This window comes from Gavialis gangeticus, unplaced genomic scaffold (genome assembly GCF_001723915.1).
Source record: "Gavialis gangeticus isolate Ggan-Ray unplaced genomic scaffold, GavGan_comp1, whole genome shotgun sequence".
NCBI lineage: Eukaryota > Metazoa > Chordata > Crocodylia > Gavialidae > Gavialis > Gavialis gangeticus.
The window spans coordinates 89909634-89925199 of NW_017729024.1; the positions used below are offsets into that span (position 1 = coordinate 89909634).

General features: G+C 44.2%; 1 protein-coding gene across 4 annotated transcripts in view; it reads right to left on the reverse strand.

Annotated features, from left to right (window-relative positions):
• The window catches only part of LOC109297545, a 186991-nt gene that overhangs the window by 40924 nt on the left and 130501 nt on the right, over positions 1-15566 (reverse strand). For 3 of the 4 annotated variants that reach the window (XR_002097348.1, XR_002097347.1, XR_002097346.1), the window contains one exon: positions 9349-9479. Coding sequence is in view for 1 of the 4 variants with exons in the window: in XM_019517362.1 (XP_019372907.1) it covers positions 9343-9479 (137 nt within the window). In the remaining 3 variants the exon portion in view is untranslated. Of the gene's footprint in view, positions 1-9342; positions 9480-15566 lie in introns of those variants that run through there. The other variant, XM_019517362.1, reaches the window with a different exon arrangement.

Consider the following 15566-nt stretch of genomic DNA (forward strand, 5'->3'; position numbering starts at 1 on the left):
AGAAGCTCTGTGCCCTCAGTAGTGGCATTGCATGGGGCAGCTGCATTTTCTGGGCTGCTGGTGGCAACGGTACTGGTGGCTGACAGTTGTAGCAGCTGTTATTTTTAGGCTTCTCCCCCTCCAAAGTGGGTGCCTAGAGCTGCTGCCCCTGTCACCACACTTAGTTATACTACTGCATCTCCATGAAGGGGCTGGGTGGTCGTAAGCTGTTTAATACCAGCAAGCATGGTAGTGAGGTAGGATACAACATTCCAGATGTGATGAACATGGTCAAATGTAATTGTACATCAATCGGCTACTTGCAGACCTATGACTGTGGAATATAAGTAACTCTCCAGTAAACAAGACTCATTCGTAATGGAAGGTGTTGTCAGGCTGGCTAATGGTAGACTTTTAGTATAAAGAACTCCCATAAGCATTATGTCTCAAAGTATTCTGTCTCTGTTGTGCTGCTTCATTTTATAGCTTCCATGCAGGAGAGCCTTCAGAACTCTTTTGTCAGGCTTCCTGCTACAAATTTAAAAAAATAGGGCACATGTACTTGCACATATGCTGAACGTTCTTCATTTTCTTTGAGGTGCACCAGATGTGCAGGTGCTCAGGACCTTGCAAAAACAGGCTCCAAGGTCTCAATTTAGCAAAGCATTTAAACAAAGGTGCCAAAGTCAACCCACACTCACCCCACCTCCCTCGACCTAGCAGCAGAGGTTCAGGTGAGTAGCAGTGGCTAGGTGGCTTAATGCAGCTGCCACTCACCCGCCACTGTCAACTTGTATACCTAATGAGGCTCTATACCAAAGATTTTTGCAATGAGTCTTGCCCTTGCTTTCCTTACTCCCAAATTCCCTGCCCTGCTGGAGGCCTCCTGAGCAAGACCATACAGTTCTGCTGGCTCAGTCTGGCCTGAGGTGTGTTTGGCACTTCTGCATAAACCCTTCCAGGTTTAGTAAAATGCCTAAATCCTCAAAGTCATATTAGGGCAGGGGTGGGCAATTATTTGGGCTGGAGGGCCACTTAAGGAACTTTAGATTGCTCTTGAGGGCCGGGGTTGGGTGGTGATGACTGGTCTTGGCCCCCTTCATAGCTGTTTACACTGACCGGTATGGTGGGTGGAGGGTGGGGGTAGGGAGATGCCAATTGATCCTATCCAGCCCCAAGCCTGTTTGCCCTGCACCCACTGCTGGGGGTGCCAGATGGAGCGGGTGGCCATGGAGAATGGCTTAGGATCTCCGTGGGCATGGCATGCTTAGCTGGGCAGATGGGATTGGGCTGCAAGCAGACAGGAGGTGGCATCCAGAAGCAAGACGGGCAGGAAGGAGTAGGGCTAGGGCTAGGGCCAGGTCTGGAGCCATGGGATGGTGACAACATGGGGCTGTGGCATGGGACACAGCCATGATCTGCTAACCGTACGTCCTTGCAATGGGCATTACTTTTACACTGTCACATGGTCCCAGCCCCAACCCCAGCCCCACCTGCCTATCATGCTCCCAGATGCTGCTCCCTGCCTGCCCATGGCCCCAGTCTCCATGCAGACCCTGCCTGCCTGCCCACCTGTCCAGTCCACTGCCTCCAGTGGTGAGGATAGGACAGACAAGCTGGGGACAAGCTGTGTGCGCCATGGCATGGGTTGGGCTGGATGGGGTCGAGGGACCTGCTGTGGGCTGGATAAAATCACTTGGCCAGACAGATCCAGCCCATGAGCTGTATTTTGCCCATCTCTGTGTTAAGGCATATTTATAGTGCAAGGCAGTGCCCTGCAAAGATACCTCATGATAGCTCTGTGTGTGCTAGCTCCAGAACCAGAAGCAGCATAATTGTGTATAAGCAAAGCTTTTTAGCATGCTCACAGCACTGCACTAACATGGCTATGTTGTCTTCAGTTTTGAAGGTAGCGCACATAGCATCAGCAAAGGCTTTTCTGTATCCTGTGAAATACTGCTGAAGTACTAGGAAAGATTGCCCTTTGTCTGGGGCAGGGAATCTCTTGCTGAGTGCAATAAGATATTGTAATGAGTCATTTGCTGAGATACTTCAAATATTTTCACAAAGAAGCACAAAAGTGTGAAACTTAACCACCTCCCCCACTGCCCCCAAACAAAACATTAAACTGGGATATGCTCTGGCAACAGCACACTTTCATGTACAAAAACTAAAAGCTGGTTTTACTGTACACATGACTGACAAGATTTGTAGGGAAGAGTTAACATGCAAGACGATTTTACTTACAAGGACAGTTCATTTTGTCTGGCACATTGAACCACAGAAGGGTTACTATAATCTAAAAAGAGCAGACACTTACGCAATTAATACACACAGCAATCCAATCTGTTAAAGAAAACCCACCAAGCCTGAAAAAATGTGTTACTTAAAGAAGGTAATTTCTTCTCTGCAACTAACTCACTGCTCTGGCTTCCCATAGGGGATACTGTGTTACTTTTCTAATGAGCAGCAGCAACCTGTTAAGTGGAGTTCTGCAATGGAACTGACCCGGCCAGGTTTTTAAATTTGTTTTTTGAGGGGAGGGAGGCATCTTAAAACATTAGACCCAGAGGGAGGGAGCACATGTTTAAAAGGTCCTGATGCACGAGTAGATACCTGCTTATGCAACACACACTTTGATATGCACAGATGGCATTTGTGTACCCAGCTCTTGTCTGCAGTCAGCTGACTTGTGCAGACAAAGAGATTTTATGCACACAAACAGGAAGACTGCTCATATCACATTCATGGGAAGCTATTTTTTGGGGGTTCCTTTGAAAACATTGTCTTCTGGAAGTTAAGGTGGGTCCTGGTCTGCTTTGAAGGTCTATCTTCCTCTGTGCCAAACATTAATGTAATGCTAAATGCTGGATGTCCTTATTCAGGACTTAGCTGCCTCCTCCAGTGGGAGTGAAAGCAGAAATTTCCTTCCTGAAGTTTTCTGTGTAACTGTGCCACCAGAGGTAGCATCAGAAGGCTGCCCTCTGCTCACTCTTTAGAGCAAGGTCTAGGCTGGGTCCATTCCCAGTAGAATTGGGCTAGGGACAGACATTCAAAAAGCCTGAGCCTGAATTGATTCAACCTTTGTAGGTCATTCTAACCTGGCTAGGCTAAACCTGTTTGTAACCACAGAGACATCCCCTCTGGACTGAAAAAAATACAAGCACATGCCTGTAGTGGCTCAGGGTAGAAGCCAGGGGGAGCTAGAGCAGCCCTCTCTTCCATTCTACAGTGCTGAGCTGGAGGGGGTGGGGGGCGCATGACCAGGCCTCCTCAGGAGGCTCTCACTAGGGAGTTTCCCCCACCCTGCTCTAAGCAGCCCAGCAGGGAGTTGCTAACACAATTTTTATCAGCTGATTAAGAAAACAACAGCCTCTCTCCATTAGTTCAAGCTCTTCTTAAACACCTTTTCTAAGGAAGGAATGGAGGGACATTACCAGCTCCATTTGAGTAGCTCCAAAAAGCCCTAAGCTGACACTGCCCTGTCTGCCTTTGTCCTGTCTGCCACAGCAAGGACCATAGCTAGCATGTGGTCTGCTAGCTAATGCTGTGTGTCTGTTTAAGGTAGAGGGGAGGAGGGGGGGGACAGAAGGAAGCTTGAGCTTGAGTGGTGAAGAGGAGGAGCAGAAGGAAGCCAGGCAGATCCTGGTGTGTTTGCAGTCTCTGCTGGAGCTGCAGCCAGGGAGCAGAGGGGAGAGGCTGCCCCTGCTGGGCTGAAGCAGAGAGCAGAGCCCCACCCAGAAAAGCATCTGGGCGGGGCTCTGGATTTAACTTAACCCAGGAAGGGGTCTTGGACAGAAACTGGTTTGATCCAAATCAATTAAGTCTGATACTACATTCAACCAGGTTTATCTCAAGCTAGTTACAGTAATTTTCAAACTGGTTTATGTGCACTGAACTTCTGTTCTGTTACAGGTTTAAACCAGTTTCTGATCACTTAAGCCAGTTTATGTGTAATGTCTGTCCCTACCCTTTGAGGTAGCCAGGAGAGCTGCAGAGTGGCACATCCTGCTTGGCTGAGGATGGCACTGCTAGGGCCCTGCTGCCAGCAGCCGCATCAGACTCCTCTTCGTTTCCCTATAAAGGGAGGGACTAGCAAAATATCTTACTGCCACAGGATACCTTTGTTTCTGCTTTTATCCCCAGAGCTATCAGTGTAAGGATATTACATGACCTCTCCTCCTGATCTTCTGGCCCACCTTTTCCCTCTGCATGGATTCCTGAAATCCCTCTGAAAATCCTGCACTGAAGACAGGGTATATTGCTGTAAAGTCCCCCAGAGGAGACTTGTTTAAGGTTTGCAGGACTGAACCTACAATGTGTATGAAACAGTATTAAATATGCATGAAATCAGAGGATATGAGTAGGTGGGAGAAAGAGTACAGACATTGGGATCCCATTTACATTGATACAATGGTCCCACTCCTGAGCTGTTGTAAACTGACACTGCACCATTGACTTCAATGAAACTACAATGAAGAAAAGTATCCCACCCGGTTTTCAAGCCTCTGATGTGGGTGTGTTCCCCACACCTCTGGAGACTGCAGCTGAAGTATCTTCTCCATCAACTTAATGATGTGAGAGCACAGCGTACCACTAAAATGCCCTGGAACGCACTGATGAGAGACTGTCTCGTGTTATAGGAAGAGGACCGAAAAACCACATGCAAAGTCAGTTTCTCTCAAGTACCAAATAGGGTGTTCTTGTGCTTTGCTTCCTGTCCATGTTTGGGTTACACTTGCTCTCAGTGAAAGTGCTGAAATGGCTCCAGAAGATCTTGTTTTCAATTCTGCTTTTGCTGAAGAAAGATGCCGGGGCAGGTCAGGAGAGTTTTATCATGTCCTTCAACAGTGTTTGCAATGAGGCAGGGAGGAACATGCTGGGAATTCAAAGAACACAGTTTTTTTATCTGACCTTTTTGACACTTGCTTGGAGGTACTACAGGAAAATAAACCACTATATAAACAGAAAGATTTTTAATGGTAATATTGCACCTCTGTGCTATTCCTACTCGTACTCAAGAAACCTGGAGACAATTGTAATTTCAGACAGAAAATGAACAGGACCAAATGCAGAGGGTAGCATTCCTATTATTTTTCCCTTTTCTGCAAAAACAAACAGTCAGAATAAACTATTGCTGATAAAATTAAAAGATACTGTGCTAATAGTAACCTCTGCAGGGAAGTGAGAAATGTGCATTAATATGGGAAGCAAACCTTTAGTGTTCTCTCTTTATTCCTGTCTGTCATTTTCCACCCCTCTGCTCCTCTGTCTGGCTACCTTTAGTGCAGTGGTTCTTTTTAGTGTTGTACAAAGCTTCGGTCCCTGATTCAATTTGGCGGAGATTCAGCCCCATTTGGTGGCCAAATCTCTGAATTGAATCAGAGGACTATTTAATCTCTCCAAGTTGAATTGGAACCCTCCAAATTTATTCAAAAAGATTCAGAGATTCAGACATAGAGACAGCTTTAAATGTTTTTTTCTACATACTTCTAGGTAGCAGGGGCTCGTGAATGCTGCAATATCGGGGCTCATGGAGTGTCCCACAGAAGAGTGGGGGGCTCCCCAGCAGGCTCAGCAGCAGACCCAGAAGTGGTCCAGAAGCAATTCCGGTCCACTTCCGATCTGCCAGGGAGCGTTCTGGGGGGGCCCCCTGCACTGCCCCGGCTCAGTGCCTGGTGCCTCCTGGGTCTGGGATGGGGGGCACATGGGGTCCCCCTGTGGCCAACCACTAAGCTGGGGTAGGGATGCAGGGGCCCCCCGCGCACTCCCTGGCAGAGCCGGAAGTGAACTGGAAGCACTTCTGGTCCAATTCTAGGTTCGCCGCCAAGCACATATTGGGACCCCCACACTCCTGTGGGATGCTCCATCCACCCCACCATCGCAGTGCTCACGAGCCGTGCCTGCTACCCTCATGGTATGTAGAAAAAACTTTTAAAGCTGTCTCTATGTCCGAACCACTGATTCTCCAAATCTTCAACTGGATCATCAAATCTTCAGATCTGGATTCAGCTGAATCGAATCAGGGACAGTGATCTGAATCAACAAATCGAATCACTGTCCCTGATTTGGGCTGAATCTGAATTGAATAGGGCCTGCTTCGTACACCCCTAGTTCTTTTTAGACTCAAGGTATCCTGTTGGAAAATGCCAGCTCTTAGCTTTCACAAGTTTTTGGAGTACAGGAAAATAATAGAGCAATTCTTTCAGTGCAAAGAACTCAAAAACACCACAATAGGCCAAAATGTTTCATAACACTACGAATGCCTATTTGGAAGCTCTGGGTTTATTTTGTGAATCATGTTTGCACATCTGAGGGTGCATCTACATGTGCGATTTAAAGGACAGAAACCTATTTTACTGCACATTGAAGTGTCATGTCAAAAACCATGCTAATACGCTAATGTACAGTAAAAATAGGCTATTGCACATTAAGTGTCACTAAAAAAGTGTGCACTTTTGCTAGTGCACATTAGGTCAGCCTAATGTGTATTTTATTTAGTACCTCACATTAGAGGCACTAAATTTAATGTGCAGTAGCAAAAGCGCATTAATGATCACGTAGTTTAAGGACACTTTTCTCTGCAGATTTCACCATTTGGGGCAACTCTCCTCAGTGACTAACCTTTTTTAAGTCTCAGTTGAAAACGGGGAATCAGGGGAAGAGTGGAACACATGTTCCATTGATTCTGGGTGAGAAGAGTGGTCCCTATAGGACCACTTCAGCCAGAAAAGTTTAGAGCAGAGTTTGTAAATTATGCCAGAGCTAGTTTCAGTTCTTGATTAATCTAGGACTAGGGCAGCACATAGCTGGATTTAAGATATCCCATTGTTTACTCCTCTACTCCAAGTGCAAAATCATCCCAGCCAAGAATCCAGCCCCATAAAGGGAGGCAGGGTAAATAAAACAATAGTTTGCAACACACTTTCCTGAGTGCATCTTTCTTTGTAACTGGCTTGTCCTCTGCTCATTCTCCCTGCTCTAGGCTTTCCTTTATAGAACTTTTCCTCCAGGGGCTGTGTCCATCTTATCTAGTGCAGGCTGGAATAGTACAAATGACTTATCTCTGCAGGCTGGAATAGTACAAATAAGCATTTCAGCAGATAAGGTGACAGCAGTCAAAAATAAAATACAGCAGCTCTTCTCTTAAGTAACATCAGTTCCCAAGTGCAGCTCACTCTGGTACTCCACCCATAAAATACTCCCTGGCTCTCCATGAAATACTAAGTCAAATTCAAGGTCCTTTTTCTAAATTTTCAGAGTCCTTAATAAAACTGGCCCAAGCTACCAGAGAGTTTGACACTGACCTCCCCTGACAGCTGCTTTCTTCAGGAATGATGGAACTACTAACTTCAAGGCTGAAGTCTGTATAGTAGGATGAGAGACAAGGCTTTCTTACAATATTCCCTTACAGAGAAAATTATAGCACAGCACTTATGGACAGACATTACACACAAACTAATATAAGTGAATGGAAACTAGTTTAAACCTGTAACAGAAAAGAAGTTCAGTGCACATAAACAGGTTTCAAAATGCAGTATCTAACTTAACTGATTTATATTAAACCAATCTATTGCACTTCTGTCCCAGATCCTCTCCCAACTTAAGTTAACTCACAGGGAAACCTCCACTGAGGCATGGGATCCAGGCCAGCCGTGGGTTGGAGAGACTGTTCTCCTACACCCATAGCAGTGGGCCTCAGCCAGTCCTGGACCATGATGATGGGTGGGAGGTGGGGGGGATTCCCTCTCTGGCAGAGCTCGGACCCTGCCCAGGATGGGAGAACCCCTGCTGAGATGTGGGGATGTGCACTGAACTTCTGCTGTGTTACAGATTGGAACTGGTTTCTGATCACTTATACCAGTTTATGCACAATTTTTGTCCCTAGCCATAAAGTTTAAAACTCACTACTTCCAATACTCTGCTCATAGAAACAATTCAAAACAGTGCAGATGAAGGGAGAAGAAGAAGTCATAAAGGAGATGGGGGCAAATAAGAGAAGAAAGAAAAAAAGGTATACTAGAAGAGGCAGGAAAAAAGAAAAGGAAAGAAGTAACTGCTCTACTTAAAGTCTCTATAATTGTCTAACCTGGGCTCACATTTTTTAATATCGTGACTTTGGTCCATAAGCCTATCATGATTTGACTTATTGTATTTTAGAAGGAACATAGATATTATGGTGATAAAAGCTATTATGAGAATCATAAATAGCTAGAGGTGAAATTTTAACCTTGTTAATCTCAATGGCAAAATTTCCATAGGTATTAATAGGTCAACAATTTTACCATGGCTAATAAAATACTAACTTGTTGCTCTTTGAGTAAGTATTTCTCAGCAAATTGAGCTATCACACATTAGAGTTGGAAAGGTGGCTACACTATGGTTATGGCTTAAGCAAATGGTTATGGTTTAAGCAAATGAGTGTGTAACCAAAGAGTTAAATCCTTGTTTTGCAGGGCCAGGTCTAAAAAAAAAGGTCAAATGAATGTGAGGCTTTTATTAATAATGTATATTTAAGTCTGGATCCAAGGGGAAAAGAGCAATAAAGGAAAACATTTTGAATGCAACCAAAACACTGCCTAACGGTTTTGCATTATAGGATCTTCAGGGAAAACAGAAAAGTGAAATATTATCACAGGGAAAGGCTTATGGCAATTCAGGAACAAATACAAAACCTGTTATATAAAACACCCCTAGGCACATTGTGGCAACTTAATTTCCATGAAAAAGAAAAGCAACCTTTTTCTTCCTGCCTCCTATGTTTACAGGGGAGGGAATGTCTCTTTTTTTGTTTGTTTGTACAGCACCCCACACAATAGAAACCTCAGCTCATTAGGGGTCTCTGTGGGCTGCTACAGTACAAATAAATATTCACACTAATTAAAAGCAAACAAGCAAACCTTAGGAACTTATCTTGCAGCCCTTATTCATGTACATCTGAATGAAGGGGTCCTGTTGCCATCTCTGGCATCTGATTGGACTCCTAGAAAATCAGGCAGGAGCTTTGATTTCACAGTTTGACATCTAGTTTTGGGTAAGGGATTGCAGCCAATCTTTTCTGACAGAGCTTCTAACTCCCCGCTTGATTAGATTTTTGCCATATGCATAATGCTGTCTCTCAAACTGATCTGGAAACTGAGATCAGTGCAGAATTGGTTTTATTTTGTGTCCCCCTAACCCAACATATCTTTGCAGGAACTCCTGATGCAAATGCTTTTGTATCTGTATTGGCTACCTACCAATTACTGAGCAGAATTTGCCTTATAAATCTAGGTGGCTGGGACCTGTTTGATTGTATCTCTCCTTATGTGGAGAGCACCACAGGGAAGAAGAGAAGCAATACTCAACTTGGAGACTTACCCATTTATGAGAGCAGGGGCAGCTGACAGAACTGTCTCTGTAGAGTCTCTCAGCATAGGAGTGTGTTCCTGCCCTGGCTTTGCAAAAATCTAGTTTATTGATGTTCAGGGCATACTGAAAGGCCCATTTGTTTTTCTGACCTGTGAAGGAATGGAAAGGCTCTATTAGCAGATCTTAACTATGTTTTTTTGCTGCTGAGTTATTATTGGTTTCGGTGGAAGGGAGGCTACAGGAGTGCTCTATTCCCTGGCTGTTTGTTTAAGATTTGTCAGGGAGTGCCTAAGAAAAGGGTACTCCTTTTTAGTGGATGTGAGGGTAAGTCTATATAAATAAACAGAAGTAAATTTGTTGAAAGTATCCACTCCGCTACATAGCAGTGCGGTCCAGTCTTCTGTAAACAGATCCAGTTTCTTCTTAAGATCATCTTCTTAAGAGCCCAGGCACTTTCCCACCTTATTTCTCAACTTCAGTCCCACTACAGTGCATACGCTATCTTACAGCCTTTCCCTAGAAACTGGTGACCTCCAGTTAAATTGCATGGCATTTCTGTCTCCTATCCCATAGAAAATAGGTAATAAATTCAGCATGCAAGGTCCTCCTCTAGCACAGAGGCATAGGAATCCAAGATCCTGTTGAGGACCCCATTTTTTAAAGGTAAATTGGAGTCAGTTATTCTTCCAACACTTACGTTCCCAGATGCTGAGGGAAGGTTACTTACCAACAGACTTCCCACTCCTTTTTTCAGCCTACATTCTCTTTTGTTTTTCAGATTAATTTTTGGCAGTAACAACATCTGGAATCCTGCCATTTACCATTTTAAAACCTTCTCCTGAGAAGGGGGAGGGAGGAGAGAGAAAGGTAAAGGGAGTATAAAAACCTAGTGGAGATGATCTCCAGCATACGTAATGAACACCTTTGCTTAAAAATACCCTAAAGGTTTATTTTGTGTTAAATTCACTTTTAGGTCAGGGCATGTGGGAAAAAGGAAAGGAGACCTTGCAGTAGGGGTTATTGAACAGCTCAAGGTAAAGGCAAGGCAACTAGACAGAACTAAATGCATCAATAACGTATAAGGTTTTCTTAAATGTGGCTGCCACTGTAACATAACTATTTCTTTAATTTTTCAAGCAGAAAATGTTGTTTGTATTTTTTTTAAAGAAAAAAAAAATCCAGAAGCATGGATCTAATAAAGAAGAAGAAAAATCCTTTTTATTTTGGGCTCGGTAGTACCACAAGTCCTGAAGCAAGTGAAGAGTATGATGACCTGCTCTAGAAAGTGGTATGGGACCTGGTGGTGAAAGTCACCTTCCAGTCTGCTTTTTCCTTTTGCTACTAATCCTTGCCAGGCCTGTATCTCATACACATGAGTTTTCATTCAGCACTGGCTTTTCTGGATTGGACCAATACACTTGATGAATAGGGCACTTGTGCATGTGACGGTCGTCACGATGTACATGTGACAAAAATGTCATTTGGGTGGCTTAATGGCATCACATACCATACGTGCATCAGTTTTGGGGAGGGGCTTAGATGAGTTTGCATGTAGTTTATGGATGTAGTTTAGCTTGCAACGCTGCAAATTGCAACGATGCAGCTGTCAGCTCACCCTCCTCCTTCCCACTCCCTCCCCCCAGCCGTGGGAGAGCTGGGCAGACTGCAGAAAAAAAGAATCTGGCCTCTCACCGCTTCTGCCTTCAGTAGGTGCCTGCTGAAGGCAGAAGCAGTGAGGGGCCCGATCCTTTTATTTTTTTGGAGGGGCTCTGGTCCTTCCCTCTGCAGCAGCAGAAGCTGCGAGGGTCATCTGGGCGGGCTGGTATTGCGGGGCGGGTGCAACCCCACCTCAGAGGCAGCACCCAGCCTGCTCCAACTGTTCCCTAAGCCTCCCTGCTGGAAGCCCAATTGGCACTGCTCCCTAGGCAGGCTTCAGGAACAGTTGGATCGGGCTGGGTGCTACCTCCAAGTAGGGGCAGCACCCAGTCTGCTAGCAGTCTGCCCGGGTAGCCCTGGGGGCATTGCCACCACAGAGGGAAGGATCAGGGGCCTCTCAGCCTGCCATCAGCTCACTCCCTGGCCTCAGGCAGGCTCTGGCTCTGACAAAAAAAAGAAAATAGGATCGGGCCTCTCGCTGTAACATGATGGAAAATTGAAATGGTGGGTTTCAATTAAAAACCCACCGTTTCAATTTAGGGGGCAGAGAATAAAACCCCAAAGACTAAACCACCATCATGTGTACAAGTGCCCATAGTGCTCTGCCTATTCACTTGTTGCTCACTTGTGCAAGACTTGAGTAGCAGTCCTGTGGATGCTGCTTGATACTAAATGCCTGTTTCATCACTGTGATACAGGCAGGTTGTACAGGGGACAAAGGATGTGTTATTTTCTAGTGAAGGCATGCAGAACACATGAGTCTCTCTCCTTCTAGGACAGTGATGGACATGTAAAAAATATTTTTATTTTATTGTCTCCTGCCTCTGCAGTATGTTGCTTTATCATCTGAAGACTATATGGCCTTGATGGAAAATCTGCATTTGTCTCTATTGGTACCACATCAAGTACCAGGTTTTTGTAATATAAATATGAGGTAATAATTGTGTTTGCACTCAGTTGCTGAACTCACTTGAGTCGGAGAGGGAGTCCCCACACTGTGCCTCCTCAGTTATATACTGTTATGCTGCTCTTTATGCAGACATGGGGGAGGGTCTTGCTAGCTGCCTCATTTCTCTCTCTACAACTCATGACGTTTCCTCTCCCAAAACAAATCCCTCACTATTAATAATGATGGACATGGGTTTCCTCTTTATTATTTCCTGTCCTAATTGGTTCATTCGGCATTTCCCCTGTTGATTCCAGCTGAACTCTGCTGGGCTGGCCAGCTTCCACATGTTTGTAGAGGAAATGCACAGTTTACCTTCCTCTAAGACTGAGTAACAGATATGTGCCCTATTGCCCACCTTTCAGGGAGCAGGAAAAAACACAAGACTAAAAATGATTCTTGTGTCAATGATATGGATGCTTTTTGTTGCAAATATTCACATCCACATCCTGATATCCTGAAGCAGGATGTCTTCAGAAGGAAACTGATAACTAGTATAGAGATATTCTTTGTGAAAGTATACCCAAGCAAAAGAAAAGGAGGGGATGATGACAAACTCTAAATTGGACAAATTATTTTCATTAACACTTTTAGCTGATTACAGTGTTTTCCTTTCTTGTTCTTTCTTTCTTTTGATGTAAATAATCCCCTAAGGTGGTGAGAAACACAAGCAACAACCCCAGTACTTGGCCTGAAAAAGGCAAGATGAAACAGAGGAGAAACAGAGGTGGAATCCTTGTTGCATTTTCAAAGACAAGCAAACAGCATCATTTAAACGTACAACAGAAACTATATGAACTAAGAGAGCTTTATAATAGGCTGAATAATGAAACTATATTCTTTGTACTGTAGGTAAAGTATTATTTTTAGAAAATACTTTTTTTTCCCTTGAAGTGCTGATAAAAAGAAATGGATGCCTGTTGAGGCTTGGCCCCCTGTATTTAAGCCTAGAAGAGAGACAGTCTCTACATCACTGCAAGCTTTCCCAACAGATCTATTAACAAGCCAGTGCAGACATGGAGGGCCCACTTCCAGGAGGGAAGTGTGTCAGGGTCTATTCAGCTTTTCCACTGAATCTGTCAACAAATGGGCCAAGAAGCTGCAATAGCCATGGAGGGTTTTGTGAGATAACCAGAGGACAGGTGTCTATCCACTGAAGCACCGATTCATTATGTATGGTGCACATTGCCTGGCTGTCACAAGATACCAGCTTTCAAACACTGCCAGACTTGGCTGGAATTAATGGAGCTGAGCCAATGACCTGGAAGGGGAAAAGAGGTCCCTCTCTCATTACTAATCCCCTGAGCCACCAGTCCTCTATGAGTTTACAGCATTCATAAAATGTCCATGTCCTCAGCACTCACGTAATGTTCCATTTTCTGTGGATTACAGTCAATGGTGAAATAAATAGCCTTATGTCTTAACAGTTTGTTTTTGTACACAGACAGTCTACACCATATCTTTGAGGCATTTTTTAGATTCTCAACATTGCTGTGTGCTTTTTCTCTCCCAAGCATCTCATATAACTACCCCCATCCCCACCCTTCACCATGCAATGTTAATCATCTCTTTACTGTATGTCTAAGCACAGCTTTGCAATTGCCTTCGTGCCTCCTTAAAAACAGCTGAGAGTTTCAGCAGTTTTTTCCAAGGAATGTTTGAATTTTGTTCTACTGGAACAAAATGTTCTACTAGAACAAAATGTTATGGCAGGACAGGACAAGCAGTCAAACACCTACCGCTTGATGATCTTTGAACACCTCTGGGTTGAGAGAGATCCCAAATTTACATTTTGTAACATCCAGCTACTACATTTCAGTAGAGAAGAGAACACTTTTGATTATGGCTGCCCAATATATGTATTTAAATTATATTTAATACAGCAGCTAAACTCTGAAATCAATTGTCTAGTTGTCACAAGCATGTATTAAGGTACAAGAAGTCATGAGGTTACTAAAATAGGAGAATACATAAATATTTATTACATCCTGAATAATTATTATATCCTCATGTAGATTCTTTACACCTGATGGTCAGAACCAAAGCTAATTTAAAACAGCTTAACTTCAAAGAAGTCAAAAGAGGTATGGCAATTTACTTCTGCAGAAGACTGAGCCCTATGTTCTTCACAACTAATCTTGAACATAGATTTACTTTATGAAAGCTCTACAATCAGGGATTTAAAAATAGATTGCTATTGTATGTCATTTTAATATGTTTATTAGAAAGAGAGATTGCAGGATTTAAAACAACGTGAAATGAATGCATCTTTCAGTTCATTTTAACATAATATCCTGATAACCAAAATTTGATGAATGCCAGACAGCTTAAGTTATTCCTAATTTGATACATTTAATATAAAAGGGAAAAGAGCAGGATTGTTGGATGAATAACATCATTACATCTCAGTGTTTCTTCTTGTTATGTTCTTAAAAATCTGCCTTGCATTATGCTAGATGATAGACTGAGTTGTACCAAAAGCTTGAGTGAACAGGCAAGAAAGGAAAAGCTTTGGTTTAGTATAAAAAAAAAGTACTCCCAAGAGCTTTGAGACAGCTGACTAGGAACACAGACTTTCCCACAATGGGTCAGACTGGAGTCTAGTAACCCGTCTTTGACAGTAGCCAGTTCCAGGTGCCTCAGAAGAAGATGCAAGAACCCCAGAGTAGACACATGAGAGCATCTTGCTTTGCAAACAGGAATCATTCTGGTCTGTAATGCTTAGAGTAGGGCTGTCCAACTGGCGGCCCATGAACCTAGGTTTGCCAACTTCATTTGAATCTATTCTGGGAGGTTTCCAGAACACCAACATGCCCATGACACACACTGTAAATGTGCCCACGTGCTTGTGTATATCAGTTACAGATTACAGTGCATAGACTATGTCAGGAAGAAACATGCACATCATTATTATATTGTAAAACCCTGCTGGACTACTGTATAAACTGGATTCAACATTTAAAATGTATTTTCATGAATGCCCTATCATTTATCTGCCGGATGACTCTCAGCAGTCTCTTGGAGATTTATATCTAATTCCTGGAGACTCCAGGGCAGTCCTGGAGGGTTGGCAACCCTGCATGGACCACATGACGCTTACAAGGGATTAAACTGCAGCTTGTGGGCTGCTACTACTCCCACCATCGCTCCGGCTGCAGGAGCAATCAGGGCCTCTGAGCTCCATCACTGTCCAGCTTCCCCTTTCATACCTCAGGAGGCAGGGCAGTACAGAGCAGTGCAGCTCACATTGCTGGAAGAGCACAAGGCCTGTGATGCCTGAGATGCTACATGCAGCAGAGGACCCCACAGGCAGAGACCTTAGGGTGAGATAGGAGACCTGCAGTACAGGGAGGTGGAAGGAGGCCTTGAGCATGCAGTGCCTGGGCATATGGGGTGGGTGGCAAATGGTATGTGGCTCCAGGTGCCCACAGCCCCCACTGGTGTGGCCTGTGGGGCTTGTGGCCTCTGACCATTTAGAAGTTGGACAGCCCTGACTTAGGTCCCTGGAAGACATTCAGTTAAAAATGCAATGGTACCTGATATGCAATTGCAGCAATCATGCCTTCTGCCATGTATGTCAGGAGGCATGGTTGTGGGAGCGGACATCAGATCCCAACTGCACCATATTGCTGGG